The sequence below is a fragment of the Mesocricetus auratus genome, unplaced genomic scaffold, assembly GCF_017639785.1.
Source record: "Mesocricetus auratus isolate SY011 unplaced genomic scaffold, BCM_Maur_2.0 Super-Scaffold_100676, whole genome shotgun sequence".
Classification (NCBI taxonomy): Eukaryota; Metazoa; Chordata; class Mammalia; order Rodentia; family Cricetidae; genus Mesocricetus; species Mesocricetus auratus.
Window position 1 is genome coordinate 173,867,669 of NW_024429266.1, and position 12,229 is coordinate 173,879,897.

The 12,229-nt window shown below is 51.1% G+C and overlaps 1 protein-coding gene across 2 annotated transcripts; it reads right to left on the bottom strand.

The window, feature by feature from the left end:
* Window positions 1–209: 209 nt before the first annotated feature.
* On the bottom strand, window positions 210–8,429 carry Prrt3 (proline rich transmembrane protein 3). Of its 2 annotated transcripts, none has more exons than XM_005066140.4 (4): window positions 8,062–8,429; window positions 3,474–4,511; window positions 3,131–3,286; window positions 210–2,335 (listed from the first exon to the last, which is right to left on the bottom strand). In XM_005066140.4, the coding sequence occupies exons 2-4, from the start codon at window positions 4,459–4,461 to the stop codon at window positions 564–566; spliced, it is 2,916 nt and encodes a 971-aa protein (XP_005066197.1). In that variant the 5' UTR covers window positions 4,462–4,511; window positions 8,062–8,429; the 3' UTR covers window positions 210–563. The 2 variants fall into 2 exon arrangements, with proteins under 2 accessions (XP_005066197.1, XP_012965932.1); XM_013110478.3 differs by lacking the exon at window positions 8,062–8,429 and adding an exon at window positions 7,892–8,049.
* Between the last annotated feature and the right edge of the window lie 3,800 nt (window positions 8,430–12,229).

Below are 12,229 nucleotides of genomic sequence, written 5' to 3' on the forward strand. Positions count from 1 at the left end.
GGCAGAATGCTTTCCGATTAGGTTTACGGTGAGAATTACAGGAGGTGGGTCTGCACAGTGACAGGTTTTTAGTGAGATAGTAGTGACTGCTGTTCCTACCAAAGCCAGAGGCAGCTTTTCTCAGGAAGGCTCTTTGTTCCTGTGGGGAAGGGCTTCCCGTCTCTTCTATAAGGGTATAGGACCCTGGCTTGACCAGAGGGAGGCATGAGCCTAATCTGAAAGGTTTATTTCTTTGGCACAAAGAGGACAGTCAGTCTGGACAAGTGAGGTGCATCTCTCCACATTGGGGAATCAGGAGTACCTGGTCCCTGTTCCCCATGATCAAACCATGCACATCCACCCTGTATTCCGTGTAACTCACGGCCTCTGTGCAAAATATCCGCTGGAAAAAAAATAGAAATATTTAAAAACAAACAAACGAGTCTGGTGAACTCAAGTCTTTCTTTCCCTGGGAGCTGCAGTCAGGTGGAGGCCCCAGAAGACCAACTTTTCAAATGCTCAACTGTCTTGGCTCCGGAACTTCATGTGGACATTGAGGGGAGGGTCCAAGTCTTCGCAGCCGCTTAGAGCTCTATAGTGTCACTGGAGGCGCTGCGAGATTCGCTGGGCTTGCAGCGTTGCTGGCCTTCGCTCTGAGGCTCCCCGGTTCGGGCAGGAGCAGGGGCTGGGGTAGGCGCTGGCAGCAGCTGCACCGTGCTGGGCAGCTCATCTAGGGGCAGGCTGTCCACAGACGACAGCCCGTAACGCCACGGGTTCCAGCTGATCTTGAGCGAGCCCTTGGAGAAGCTGTCCAGTGAGCTGCCAGAAGTCCCTGCGGCCGCCGCACTGACGGGCGGGTCCACCACGTGCTGTGGGAGGGGCTTGCGCAAGCACACCTCGCTGAGCGAGCGGCAGCGGCCCCGTAGCAGGGAGCCACCGGTGCTGTCGAGCTCAGCGTCCGGCTGGCTGCCGCGGCGAGGTCGCACGGCGCCCCCTGGTGGCGGCGAGGCCAGACCACGGAGGCCACAGCGGTGGAACACGCTGTCTTGGACCAGGTGCTCCCGAAAGAGCGCGGCATCGATGCTGCGGCTCAAATTGATGGGCGAGGGTGGCCGCAGATCCAACTCACTCAGCGACGGCGCAGGCCCCACACTGCCACGGGATATCCCCGGGCCGCCCGGGCGACCGCGACCCAGTGATGCAGCCGAACCCCAGGGTCCGGAACCAGGCGTGACAGGAAGCCCACCTTCCGCAGCGTTGCGAATGAGGCTTTTGCTGATGTCTAGGCCTCCTGTGGCCAGGCCACTGGGCCCCGCATAGCAGTTATTTGGTCTCTCAGGCACTTCGCTCTTGCCCGTGGGCGCGGGACACGCCAGGCGTAGCAGCTTAGCCCAGCAAGCATGCTCCGTGGGCGGCCTGGGACGTGTGGCAGCCAGGGCGGCCAATGCCATGGCCAGTGCCCAGGTCAGCTCCAGCAGACGCAACCAGAAGTGCACACCCCACCAGGCCCAGGAGAAGCGACCCTCCCGGCCAGGTCCTGGGTACAGCCAGAGCGAGGCTGCTAACTGTAGACCACTGGCCAGCAGCCCTAACGAGCCTGCCACAGCCAGCAGCCGTGGACCTGGACTGGCATCCCAGCCCCGAGGGCCTTCCAGCAGGCGACGACGACACAGGCAGAGTGTACCCAGAGCCACTGATGCGCCCCAGGCACAAGATAAGCCTTGTGTCAGGAGGTTGAGCACAGGCCTGGTGGAGAACAGGTCTGTGGCCAGCAAACCTGCAACATGCACCGGTGCCACGGCTCCCAGCAGGAGCGGCTTCTGCAGAGGCCGTGGCAGCCCAGCACCCAGGCCCAGCAGGGTGAGTGCTGCCAGTGCAGTGAGTAGCAAGGGGAAGGGCAGGTTGTATAGCACCAGGCCAGCACGTACTCCCAGCCGTGCCTGAGAGCCATAAGGATCGGTGAGCATGTAGGCAGATCGCAGCCCTGAAGCCACCAACACCAGCAAGGCAGCCACTAGTGCCAATCGGGGTCCCGCTAGAGCGGCTGCCAGTGTGACTAATGCCAATAATGCTGGAAGCAGGAAAAGCACCCCCACCCCATAGACATGAAGCTCCCAGGAAAAACTCAGCACCTGCCGCAGAGGTCCCCAACGCAGGGGGGGTGCAGTGGCATTGGCTGGGGGGCTAGAAGCTGGAGCTGGAGCTATGGAGCTGGCTGAGGGCTCCAGAGGGGGTGGTTGACCCAGAGCTCTCTGTGTAGTGATTCTAACAAGGCCACGCCGAGTTGTCGAGGGGGCCTGGACAGGGGGTGCTGGAGGGTGGCTTTGTGGGCGACCCGGCCATTCCTCGGCTTCATCTGCAATAATAACAATATTAAAAGGGTTCTTTGGGAAGTGCTTTTGAGCGCGGGGTGTGGAGGCCCATGCTTGTAAAAGGAGGCAGGGGCAGGAGGATCAAGACTTTAAGGCCATCTTCTACTACATAGTGAGTTCAAGGACAGTCTAGGCTACTTGAGACCTCCATCTCAAACAAGCAACAAACAAACAAACAAACAGAAAACAACAAAACCCCAAACAGACACAAAGTGCTTTTGATTTTTCCATATTCAAAGCTGTAGTTAAATTAATTTTCCAAGGACATCTGTCAAATGAAGATAAGAGCACCTGCCACAGTCATTGGGTCATGACAAGGGCACAATGTATAGTCTGGTTCCCACTGGCTAGCAAAGACAAGACAGATGTAAACTTCCCTCTTTTTTTTTTGGTGATGCTGGGAATTGAACCCAAGAACTTTCATATGCCAGGCAATAACTCTACCACCAAGTTGCATCCCCAAGCCCTTTGCATGTTTAGAATTTGAAACAGTCTCACTGAGCCTTGAACTCAAACTCGTGAGCCCCTTTGTCAGCATGCAGAGTGCTGGGATCCTGGGTGAGATGGAGAATGTCTGTCTGTGCCGCACAGAAGAGCGTTCTAGCTCAGAAGAGCCAATGTCTCCTGGAGTCTCCAGTGAGCATTGGTTTATTTTTCTCAGCCACTCAGGGAGGTCCTAGCTAATTCCAGTAAGCAGGTGCTTTCTCCATTTAGCCCCAGCCCCTCTGCCCAATCACTAAGCACAGTTCTTGGTTACTCTCCCCTCACCCTGGCCTCACCTGGCTGCAGGCCTCTCACAGGACTCTCCGTTCCATTTGCAGCTTGAGCAGAGTTTGAGAGATCAGGGATGAAGGACCTAGGGGTTCCCGGAGCCTCCATTGCTCCTCTCACTCGCTGTGGGGAGATAGGGTCTGCTCCGTTCATCGAGGCTATTGCTGAAATGATGAGAACAGTCACCATCTTGTCTGACTCTCCAGTACCCCCCCTAACCCAGTCCCTCAGGAGGGAGGCACCATCACCCTAAGTTGTCAGAAGGAGGAAAATGATACCCAGAGTTACACCTAGCTGCCTTGGACCACTGGTCCTCACAACCCCATCCAGCTCCCTCACGGTGGTTCCTACCTGGTCTTAGCTGCCCTTCAGAAATGTCTGAGGTTGAAGGTGGCACATGCCGGGGTGCTGAGGAGTCTTGTCCAGCAGGGAGGTCAGTCTGCTCAGATTGGGGTCCCAGAGAGCTGACTTCCCAGGTATCCCCGCCTCCAGCTTTTTTGGGGGGCTCAGCTGGCAGCCCCTCTGGAAGAGGAAGGCTTCTGGCCAATGCCAGGTCCAGCTGGGCTCCAGGCTCCTGAGTGGATGCCACCTCAATTGGGGATGTTGAGCCAACCTCAGGGACTACTGGCTCCTGCTGGGTGAGTAGGGGGCCCTGGACAGCCTCCTGGAAGCCCTCTTCATGCCCAGCCTGCTTCCCCAACAGTAGCTTCACAGAACCTGCCTCAGGTACCAGAGTGTGGGGAGAGTCCTGGTAGTCCCAGGTGGAAGCCGGTGTGATGGGGTTCTTGGCTTTGGCCATTAGACCCTCATTCCTAGCCGGCTGTTGTCCTGCTTGGCCTCCAGGCTTCTGTGGGGCAGCGGTAAGAGAGGCTATCCTGAGTTGGGGGCTGGGAGTTGTATTGATAAAAGTGGGATGGGGTGCTCCCACTGGGTGGGGAGCTGGTGTTTCTGGCTCCAGAAGTTCCTGTGAGCCAGGAGGTCCTGTCCAACCTTGTGAGCTAGGCCCTCGGGCCAGCTGGAGATCATCAGCTAGTAGGAGTCTTTCACCCTGGCCCCCAGGGGCTGCTTTGGGTCCACGCAGGGCTGGTCCTGGGGGAGAGTTTGCAGGCCTCTTGAGGCTATCAGCAGGGGCCTGGGGAATGCCACTGTGCCAGGAACTCTCATTTCTCAGCTTCTCCCAGAAGAGGTCAAAGGTGTGTGGCTCTGATGGGATCAGGCGGGATTCTGAATCCTCAAGTGGCCTGGGAAGGCTTCTGCCCAAGGCAGGGCCAGCCCGCAGGCACGGCAACAGCAACAGCAGAAGTAGATGACATACAGAGCTTCGTGAGCTACGGGCCATGGTTTAATTTGAGTGCAGAGACCTTGACTTCTAGACCTCACTGGTTAAGCCTACAAAAGGGGAGAGAGAAAAGATAAAGAGAGATGGAGTGTGAGGGCTGAGGGGTCCCATCAACTCCCCAAGGGGCCAGTGGGAAATAAGAGAAGCATTGACAACAACATCACCCCTGCCTTTAAAGTTTTTAAAAACTGGGTCTCTGTTCACAGTGCTTGTTTTGCTGTCAAAACTTTCTGACTCCCCATTGCTCTTAGAAGAGAATACAAGTTCTATTCCTGGCCTTCCAAGGCTATGGCCAGTCCAGGTGGCTCACCCACTGTCTAGTGCTCAGTGGGCCATCCTGACATTCAGGTCCCTGGTTTTGTTCCCTCAGGATGGATTGCCTTCTTCTTCACCTGATGAAACTGAAGTTTTTATTTGAAATTTCATTTTTTGAGGAAGGGCTTATGTAGCCCTGACTGGCCTGGAACTCACTATGTAGACCAGGCTGGCCTTGAACTCACAGAGCTCTACTTGCCTCTGCTTTCTGAGAGCTAGGATTAAAGGTATGTGCCACCAGGCCCAGCCTTTTAAATATTTCTTTAAAATACATATATACAATTTGATGGGGATGGCTGTATACGTTAAGTGCGGTGCCTGTGAAAGCCAGAAGAGACTTGGATTGCTTGGAGCTGAGTTAGAGGCACCTGTGAACCAGCACCTCCGTGCTGGGAACCCTACTCCACCAGCACTACTTGTTCTGACTAGCTAAGCCATCTCTCCAGTCCCTGAAATCAGTTTTTAATTTTGTTTTGTTTTTTCCAGACAGAGTTTCTCTGCAGTTTTGGAGCCTGGCCTGGAACTCACAGAGACCTGCCTGCCTCTGCATCCCGAGTGTTTTGATTAAAGGCGTGCGCCACCAGGGCCTGGCTCAGGTTTCACTTTTTTTTTAATTACATGTATGCATTTAATGAAGGGGGAGTATCTGCCACAGCAAGTGTGTGGAGAGCAGGACATCTTATGGAAGTCAGTTTTCTCCTTCCATATTGGTTCCAGGGATCAAACTCAGATGGCTTGGCAGCAAGTCTCTTTACCTGCTGAGCCTTCTTGCCTGCCCTGAAATTAGATTTATCAAGGCCCACCTCTGCTAAAAGGTAAAGAGGAATGTGTCCCTGACGGACCTGAGTTGGAATCATGGCATCTTGTCTCCTGGGTGAGTTACTTTGTTTCTCCAGCACGTGGCTTTCTTCTCTGTAAATGAAGCTAACAAGATCATCTACCTCAAGGGAATTCATATGAAGCATAAATAATGGGATACACGAGAGTCAGACCCACAGTAAGAACTTGATAGTAGTGCCCTATCTCCTTAATCTTTGTCTAGAAAGCTTCCTTCCCCCATTCTTCCTCCACTAGTTCAACAGATAAACTGAACAGACCCTGGGGATAAAACAGTGAACCAGATTGAAAAGACTGCCCCCTCCCCAATGTGGAGACATCTAGATAAGATGAACAAGAAATGATCTTAAAGTTAAGGGCCAGTGAGATGGCTCAGTGGATAAAGGTGCTTGCTGCCAAGCTGACTTCAATCCCTGATCGGACCCACATGGTGGGAAGAGAAAACTGATTCCCTTGAATTGTTTACACACACACACACACACACACACACACACACACACACACACACACACGATACATACTTTTGTTTTGTTTTTTCGAGACAGGGTTTCTCTGTGTAGCTTTGGAACCTATCCTGGCACTCACTCTGTAGACCAGGCTGACCTCAAACTCACAAAGATCTGCCTGCCTCTGCCTCCTGAGTGCCTGAGTGCTGGGATTAAAGGCATGCACCACCAACGCCTAGCGATGCATACAATTTTTAAAATGTTAAAGTTTAGCTCTTGAGGAAGAGACAGAACAATCTCTGTCTCAAAGTCTACATAGAAAGCTGCAGGCCAGCTAGCTCTACATAGTGAGACTCTGTAAAATAAAGTTTAGCCTTGAATAAAATAAGATGGGATTAGATGATAGAAGGAGGAGAGTCTCGACAGAGGGTGCCAGGAGAGTCTCTCTCAGGTGACTTAAGCTAAATGCTGAATGGTAAGACAGAACCAAGCATTTGAAGATCTGGAGGAAAAGCATTTGTCAAAGGCTGTGTGTAATGGCTGTGGAGCAGGAGTGAGCTTGGTGAGCTCAGGACATATTATCCTACTGGGTGGTTGGTGGTCAGCAGGCTGGACTGCAAGGGCTCTTGCAGATCATCACAAGGATTGGGAAGCTTGGACAAGATGAGGTCTGAGTAGAAGTGATTTTAAAGAGAAAGAGGTCAGCACTCATGCCCACGGAAGACAGGAAGGTAATTTGCATGGGCATAGACACTGCTCACCGGGGAAGCTGTCTGTTCCTGGCTCTCCCTACCCCAAGAGCAACACCCCATGTTTATCATCTCCTGTTTGCCACTGGCCTGGGGCTCCTGTCTCTTTCATGTCACACCTCCAGCCCCTGTACAGTCCCAGGATGTTCCTACAGTGTCCCTGTTCCTGAGTCCATCCTTAAGTAGGCCAGAGGGGTAGGAGGGACCAGCAGTGGCCAGCCAGCTGTGTTAGGGCAGGTGCTGTGTTCCTTTCCTCTTGGATACAGCCACCTTTGGTGGCTCAAACACTTGGAGAAGCCAGTTGGTAACTCCAGATACCCTTCCTAGGAGTGCCCCAGGCTCATCAGAGGTCGTGGGCAGTTTCAGGATTTGGGGACCTCTTGGGTCCAGCTCCAGCTTTAATTCAGATTGCCTTCAAGCCTTGATAAGGTCTCTCTTAACCACTGAGCCATCTTTCCAGTCCTGATAAGGTCTCCCTCAATTATCTAATAAGCTCCAGGTTCTGCTCATGGGAGCTGGGGATCCATAAAGTCCTCAGTTCAGAGGCTGGGACTGGTGTGGGCAAAGGGAGTCCTTGGAGTCCCCGAGGAGGGTATAGGTTGAGGATAATGCTCAGTGTTGGGCTGTTTGCTAGGGTAGGCTCCCATTCTAAACCTAAGTACCCATACAAGCATTTCCCATACAAGGCACATGTACCCATCAGACAGGAAAGGAAAGGGGACAACCAAGAGTCAGAGAGGTTGAACAACTTGCCCAAGGTCGCACAGCCAACTGAGCACATGTACTAGAGATACTGAAGCTCACAGGGCTCATCTTGCACAAGAGCTCTGTAAGCTTTGCAGAGGAGGAGATGACGGAGCTGGGCCTTCAGTGAATAACATGCCATCTGCCTACCACCCCCGATCGAGAGATGTGGGCACCTGCAGTCCATGCAGGAGCTCGCCCAGCGTTGAGGTCCCATGTCTAGACAGGTCTGAGGGGATATGAGATCAATCAGAGATTAAGTGAGAAAGGAGGGGGGATGGGAAGCAGGGCGAGGGCCTCCGCAGTACAGTCTGCAAGAGCTGGTCCATCTCGGGTTACCTCTCTCCTCCTCCAGCTCCGCTCACCCTGGCTCCACGCCTTCCCGCAGTGTCCCGGGTGGGGGTAGGTATCATGCAGGCCTGGCCGCCCATGCCCGCAAAGGGGCTGTAGGCCTTGCTCCTCGCTTTCCTGGGTCCTGCCATCGTCCCCTCCCTCCGCCAGCTCCTCACCTGCGCGCAGCACCCGCAGCCCCGCGTTCACCTTGCGCGCGTCCCTGCAGCCTCTCTCGGCAGCGCCGCATCCTCGCAGATGCTCAGGCTCGGCCAGCAGAGCCCAGCGCTGCGGATCTCATCGTCGAGCCCGCCCACAGAAGCGCGGGATACTTAACCCTTTCCCTTGGGGATGGACTCTGCCCACTGTTCTCACCGCCCCTCTCACACACTGCGCAGGCTACCTCGTCAGAACCCCGTGGGAAACCCTGCAGCGTCCCTCCCTGCTAGAGCCAGCCTTATTTGCATAACCTCCTGAGATGGAGCTTTATTTCCTCTGGATTCCTACAGGCTTAGGTAGATCCTACCTACAGCCTAGCGTATCTTTCAGGCCTTTCCCAGGACATATTAAATAAAAATGAGTCTACACTTATTAATTGTTCTTATAACTTGCCTTTCCCCCTATAATTGTACAGTATATTCTGACATATTTTCCAAGTAATTGTCCCTGAATCTCCCTTCCTTTCTTCCTCCTTCCTCCCTCCCTCCTTCCTTCCTTCCTTCCTTGTGTGTGTGTGGGATCAGTTTTCTCCTGCCATATGGGTCCTGTGGCGCGAACTCAGGTCTTCAGGATTGAGGGCAAGCTTCTTTACTTGCTGAGTCAGCTTGTCTGGCCTAGATCTACTTCATTCTTGTCTTTGCTGTGGTGATTTATAGCATGTGGTCAGCCGATCATGTAAATTTCTTCTGGTCTTTGTGGTTGGATACTACACCTAGTCACTGTTCTATTGTTGTAAAGAGACACCATAACAAGGCAACTATTATAAGAGAAAACATGTAATTGAGTGCTTGCTTACATGTTCAAAGATTTAGTATGCTATCATCATGGCAGCACACAGGCAAGCAGTGGAGCAGTAACTGAAAGCTACATCCTGATCTGTAGGCAAAGAGAGAGACTCTGGGCTTGGCACAGGCTTTTGAAACCTCAAAGCCCACCCCAATGACACATTTCCTCCAACAAGGCCACACTTCCTAATCCTTCTAATCCTTTCGAATAGTGTCACTCTCTAGTGACTGAACATTCAAATATGTCAGCCTATAGGAGCCATTCTTACTCACACTACCCACAGACATCTTGTTCATCTTCAGCCTCTTTCACCAGCTCAACCTTGCATTCCACGTGGCATTTATGTGGTAATCTAGCAGAGACACAGTTAGAGTTGGAGTTCTGCACATGTTCAGGGCTCAGAGACACTACTAAGTGTTCCAGGTCCTTCCATGCATAATTCCTAATACTCATGACTATTTTCTTTTTTTCTCCCTCAAGGATGGGAATTGAAGCCAGGCAATGGTGGCACACCTTTAATCCCAGCACTCGGGAGGCAGAGGTAGGCAGATCTTTGTGAGTTTGAGATCAGCCTGGTCTACAAGAGCTAGTTCCAGGACAGCCTCCAAAGCCACAGAGAAACCCAGTCTTGAAAAACAAAACAAAACAACAACAACAAGAAGAATGGGAATTGAACTCACGGCCTCATGAATGCTAGTCAAGCACTCTCCCATTGACCTCTATCCCAACCCTTCAAATGGCCACCATTACACTCAACTCACTCAGGGAAAGCCATACAAAGAATGCCTGTGGTTGTGAGAAATGGTGAGGAGACATTTCCTGTGGATTGTTAGTCACTACAATGTTAGTTGTATACACTGTGAAAACAATATGGTCTAATTGTCTTCATTCAAGAAACAAAGAAACATTCCCCAAAACACTGTTGTCTTGCCTGGGAGACCCCATCCCCATTCATTCACAGTCATTACTACACTGTTTCCTTTGCTCATAAAGATAAATGTTCCCAGCCGGGCAGTGGTGGCGCACGTCTTTAATCCCAGCACTCGGGAGGCAGAGGCAGGCGGATCTCTGTGAGTTCGAGGCCGGGCTGGACTGATAGCCTCCAAAACAATACAGAGAAACCCTGTCTCTTAAAAACCAAAAAAAAAAAAAAAAAAAAAAAAAAAAAGATAAATGTTCCCGGCCCTTGGGAGATTGAGGTAGGAAGATCCGGAGTTCAGCTTCATCCTTGCTACATTGCCAGTTCAAGGGCAGCCTGAGGCATACCACTGAGACCCTGTCTCAACACACACACACACACACACACACACACACGCACGCACGCACGCACGCGCGCGTGCGTGTGTGTGTGTGTGTGTGTGTGTGTGTAGATAATATATGGCCAGGAATGGTGGCACACATTTGCAATGTCAGCACTTAAGAAGAAGCAGGAAGGTAATCAGTTTGAGGCTAGTCGGTACTACACAGCAAGTTCTAGGCCAGCCTGGGAGACAGAGAGACTCTCAAGTTTTTTAAGGATAGTGATTACCTTTAATCCCAGCACTCGGGAGGCAGGGGCAAGTAGATCTCTGTAAGTTTGAGGCTTGGCTGGTCTACACAGTCAGTTCCAGGACAACCAGGCTACATACTGAGATCCTATCTCAGACAAACAAACAAAAACTGTGCAGAAAAATTTCAACAATCCCTACGCGCTTTATCCTCTCTTCTCATAGTTGCCCCGAATTGCATGGTCTGGGCATACTGTTTTTCTTTCTTTTTGTTTTGTTAAGACAGCGTTTCTCTGTGTTGCCCTGGCTGTCCAGCAACTCAATCTATAGATAAGACTGTCCTTGAACTCACAGAGATCCACCTGCCTCTGCCTCTCTTATTTTACTATTTAAATATTTTATATTGCAGAAGAATTTTGTTCCATAAATTAGAACTACTGCTCTAATTAGAAGAACTTTTCTGAGAATTAAGAGTGCTGGGATTAAAGGCATGTGCCACCACCACATGGCTGGGCACACAGATGTTCAGTCATTCTCCATATTCTCTAATCAAGTGGCCATTTTCCCTTCTGGACACAGTACTGCAATGAACATTCCAATTTCTGGAGGCTTTGAGTCCTTCACGATAGATCCTGGATGATCTGATTTGGGTCAACCATCCATCCATCCATCCATCCATCCATCCATCCATCCATCCATCCTGTAGACGCTGAGTAGCAATGGGTGTGACTCTTCATTTAATTTTGCTTTTCCATTTACCAATATTCCACGCACTATGCACTTGGTTTTTGCAATAAGAAAAATGATAGCTATCACTTTTAAAAAGAAAAAGAAAGGCCAGCCAGATGGCTCAGCACATAAAGGTGCTTGCCTGGTGACCTTAGTTTGACCCTGGGGACTCACATGATAGAAGAACCGCGCCAGTTCCCAGAAGTTGTCCTCTGACTGCCTCATGAGTGCTGTGGCATGAGCATGCCCACAATAAATAAATGATATAATCAATATCTTAAAATAGTTAATATTATTTTTTAAAGTACAAGAGCTAGGGAGGCAGTTGGATCTCTATGAGTTTGAGGCCAGCCTGGTCTACACAGCAAGTGCCAGGTCAGCCAGGGTTATCTCAAAAAAACAAAAAACAAACAAAAACAAAAAACAATTAAAGGCTTGGGTGTGGCTTAATGGTAGAGCAGTTGCTGCAAGTCACAGTCCTAGGCTCCAACCACAGCAGTTTCTCCAGTCTCATTGCCCAGGGGATTCATACTAGGTGACAAAGAGAAAAAAAAAGGAAAAAGAAAAAAAGCAGTTCTTCCTTGGGGTGAGCTAAGGTCCTTTCTTTTGGCTTCTTACTTCTGGCCATCATAGAAAAGGCCAACCCTAGGTTGTGCTTGACATGTAGCTTTTAAAACATTCAGGTTGCCAGGCGGTGGTGGCACAGGTCATTAATCCCAGCATTCAGGAGGTAGAGGCAGGCAGATATCTGAGTTTGAGGTCAGCCTGGTCTACAGAGAGAGTTCCAGGATGGCCAAGGCTACATAGAGAAACCCTGTCTCAAAAAACAACCAACCACCAAACAAAAATCGTTCAGGTCTGATTGCTGGATAACCTTGCATACAACAGGCGACACATGTCTTGTAGAGAGGGGTACCCTCTCTCACCAGGACTGCCTTCTGCAGGTGGAGTGTCTGCACACCTCACAGATCTTTAGGGGTCTGGAGGAGAATGTCCCACTTTACTTCATGCTCTGAGCTGCTCTCCTGCCCTTGCTGTGCAAGACTCTTTAGAGTTGGATGGGTAGTAGCCCATTTTCCTCTGGAGTCCTCTCTTTCCATTCTTTCCATCATTTCCTAGAGAAGAG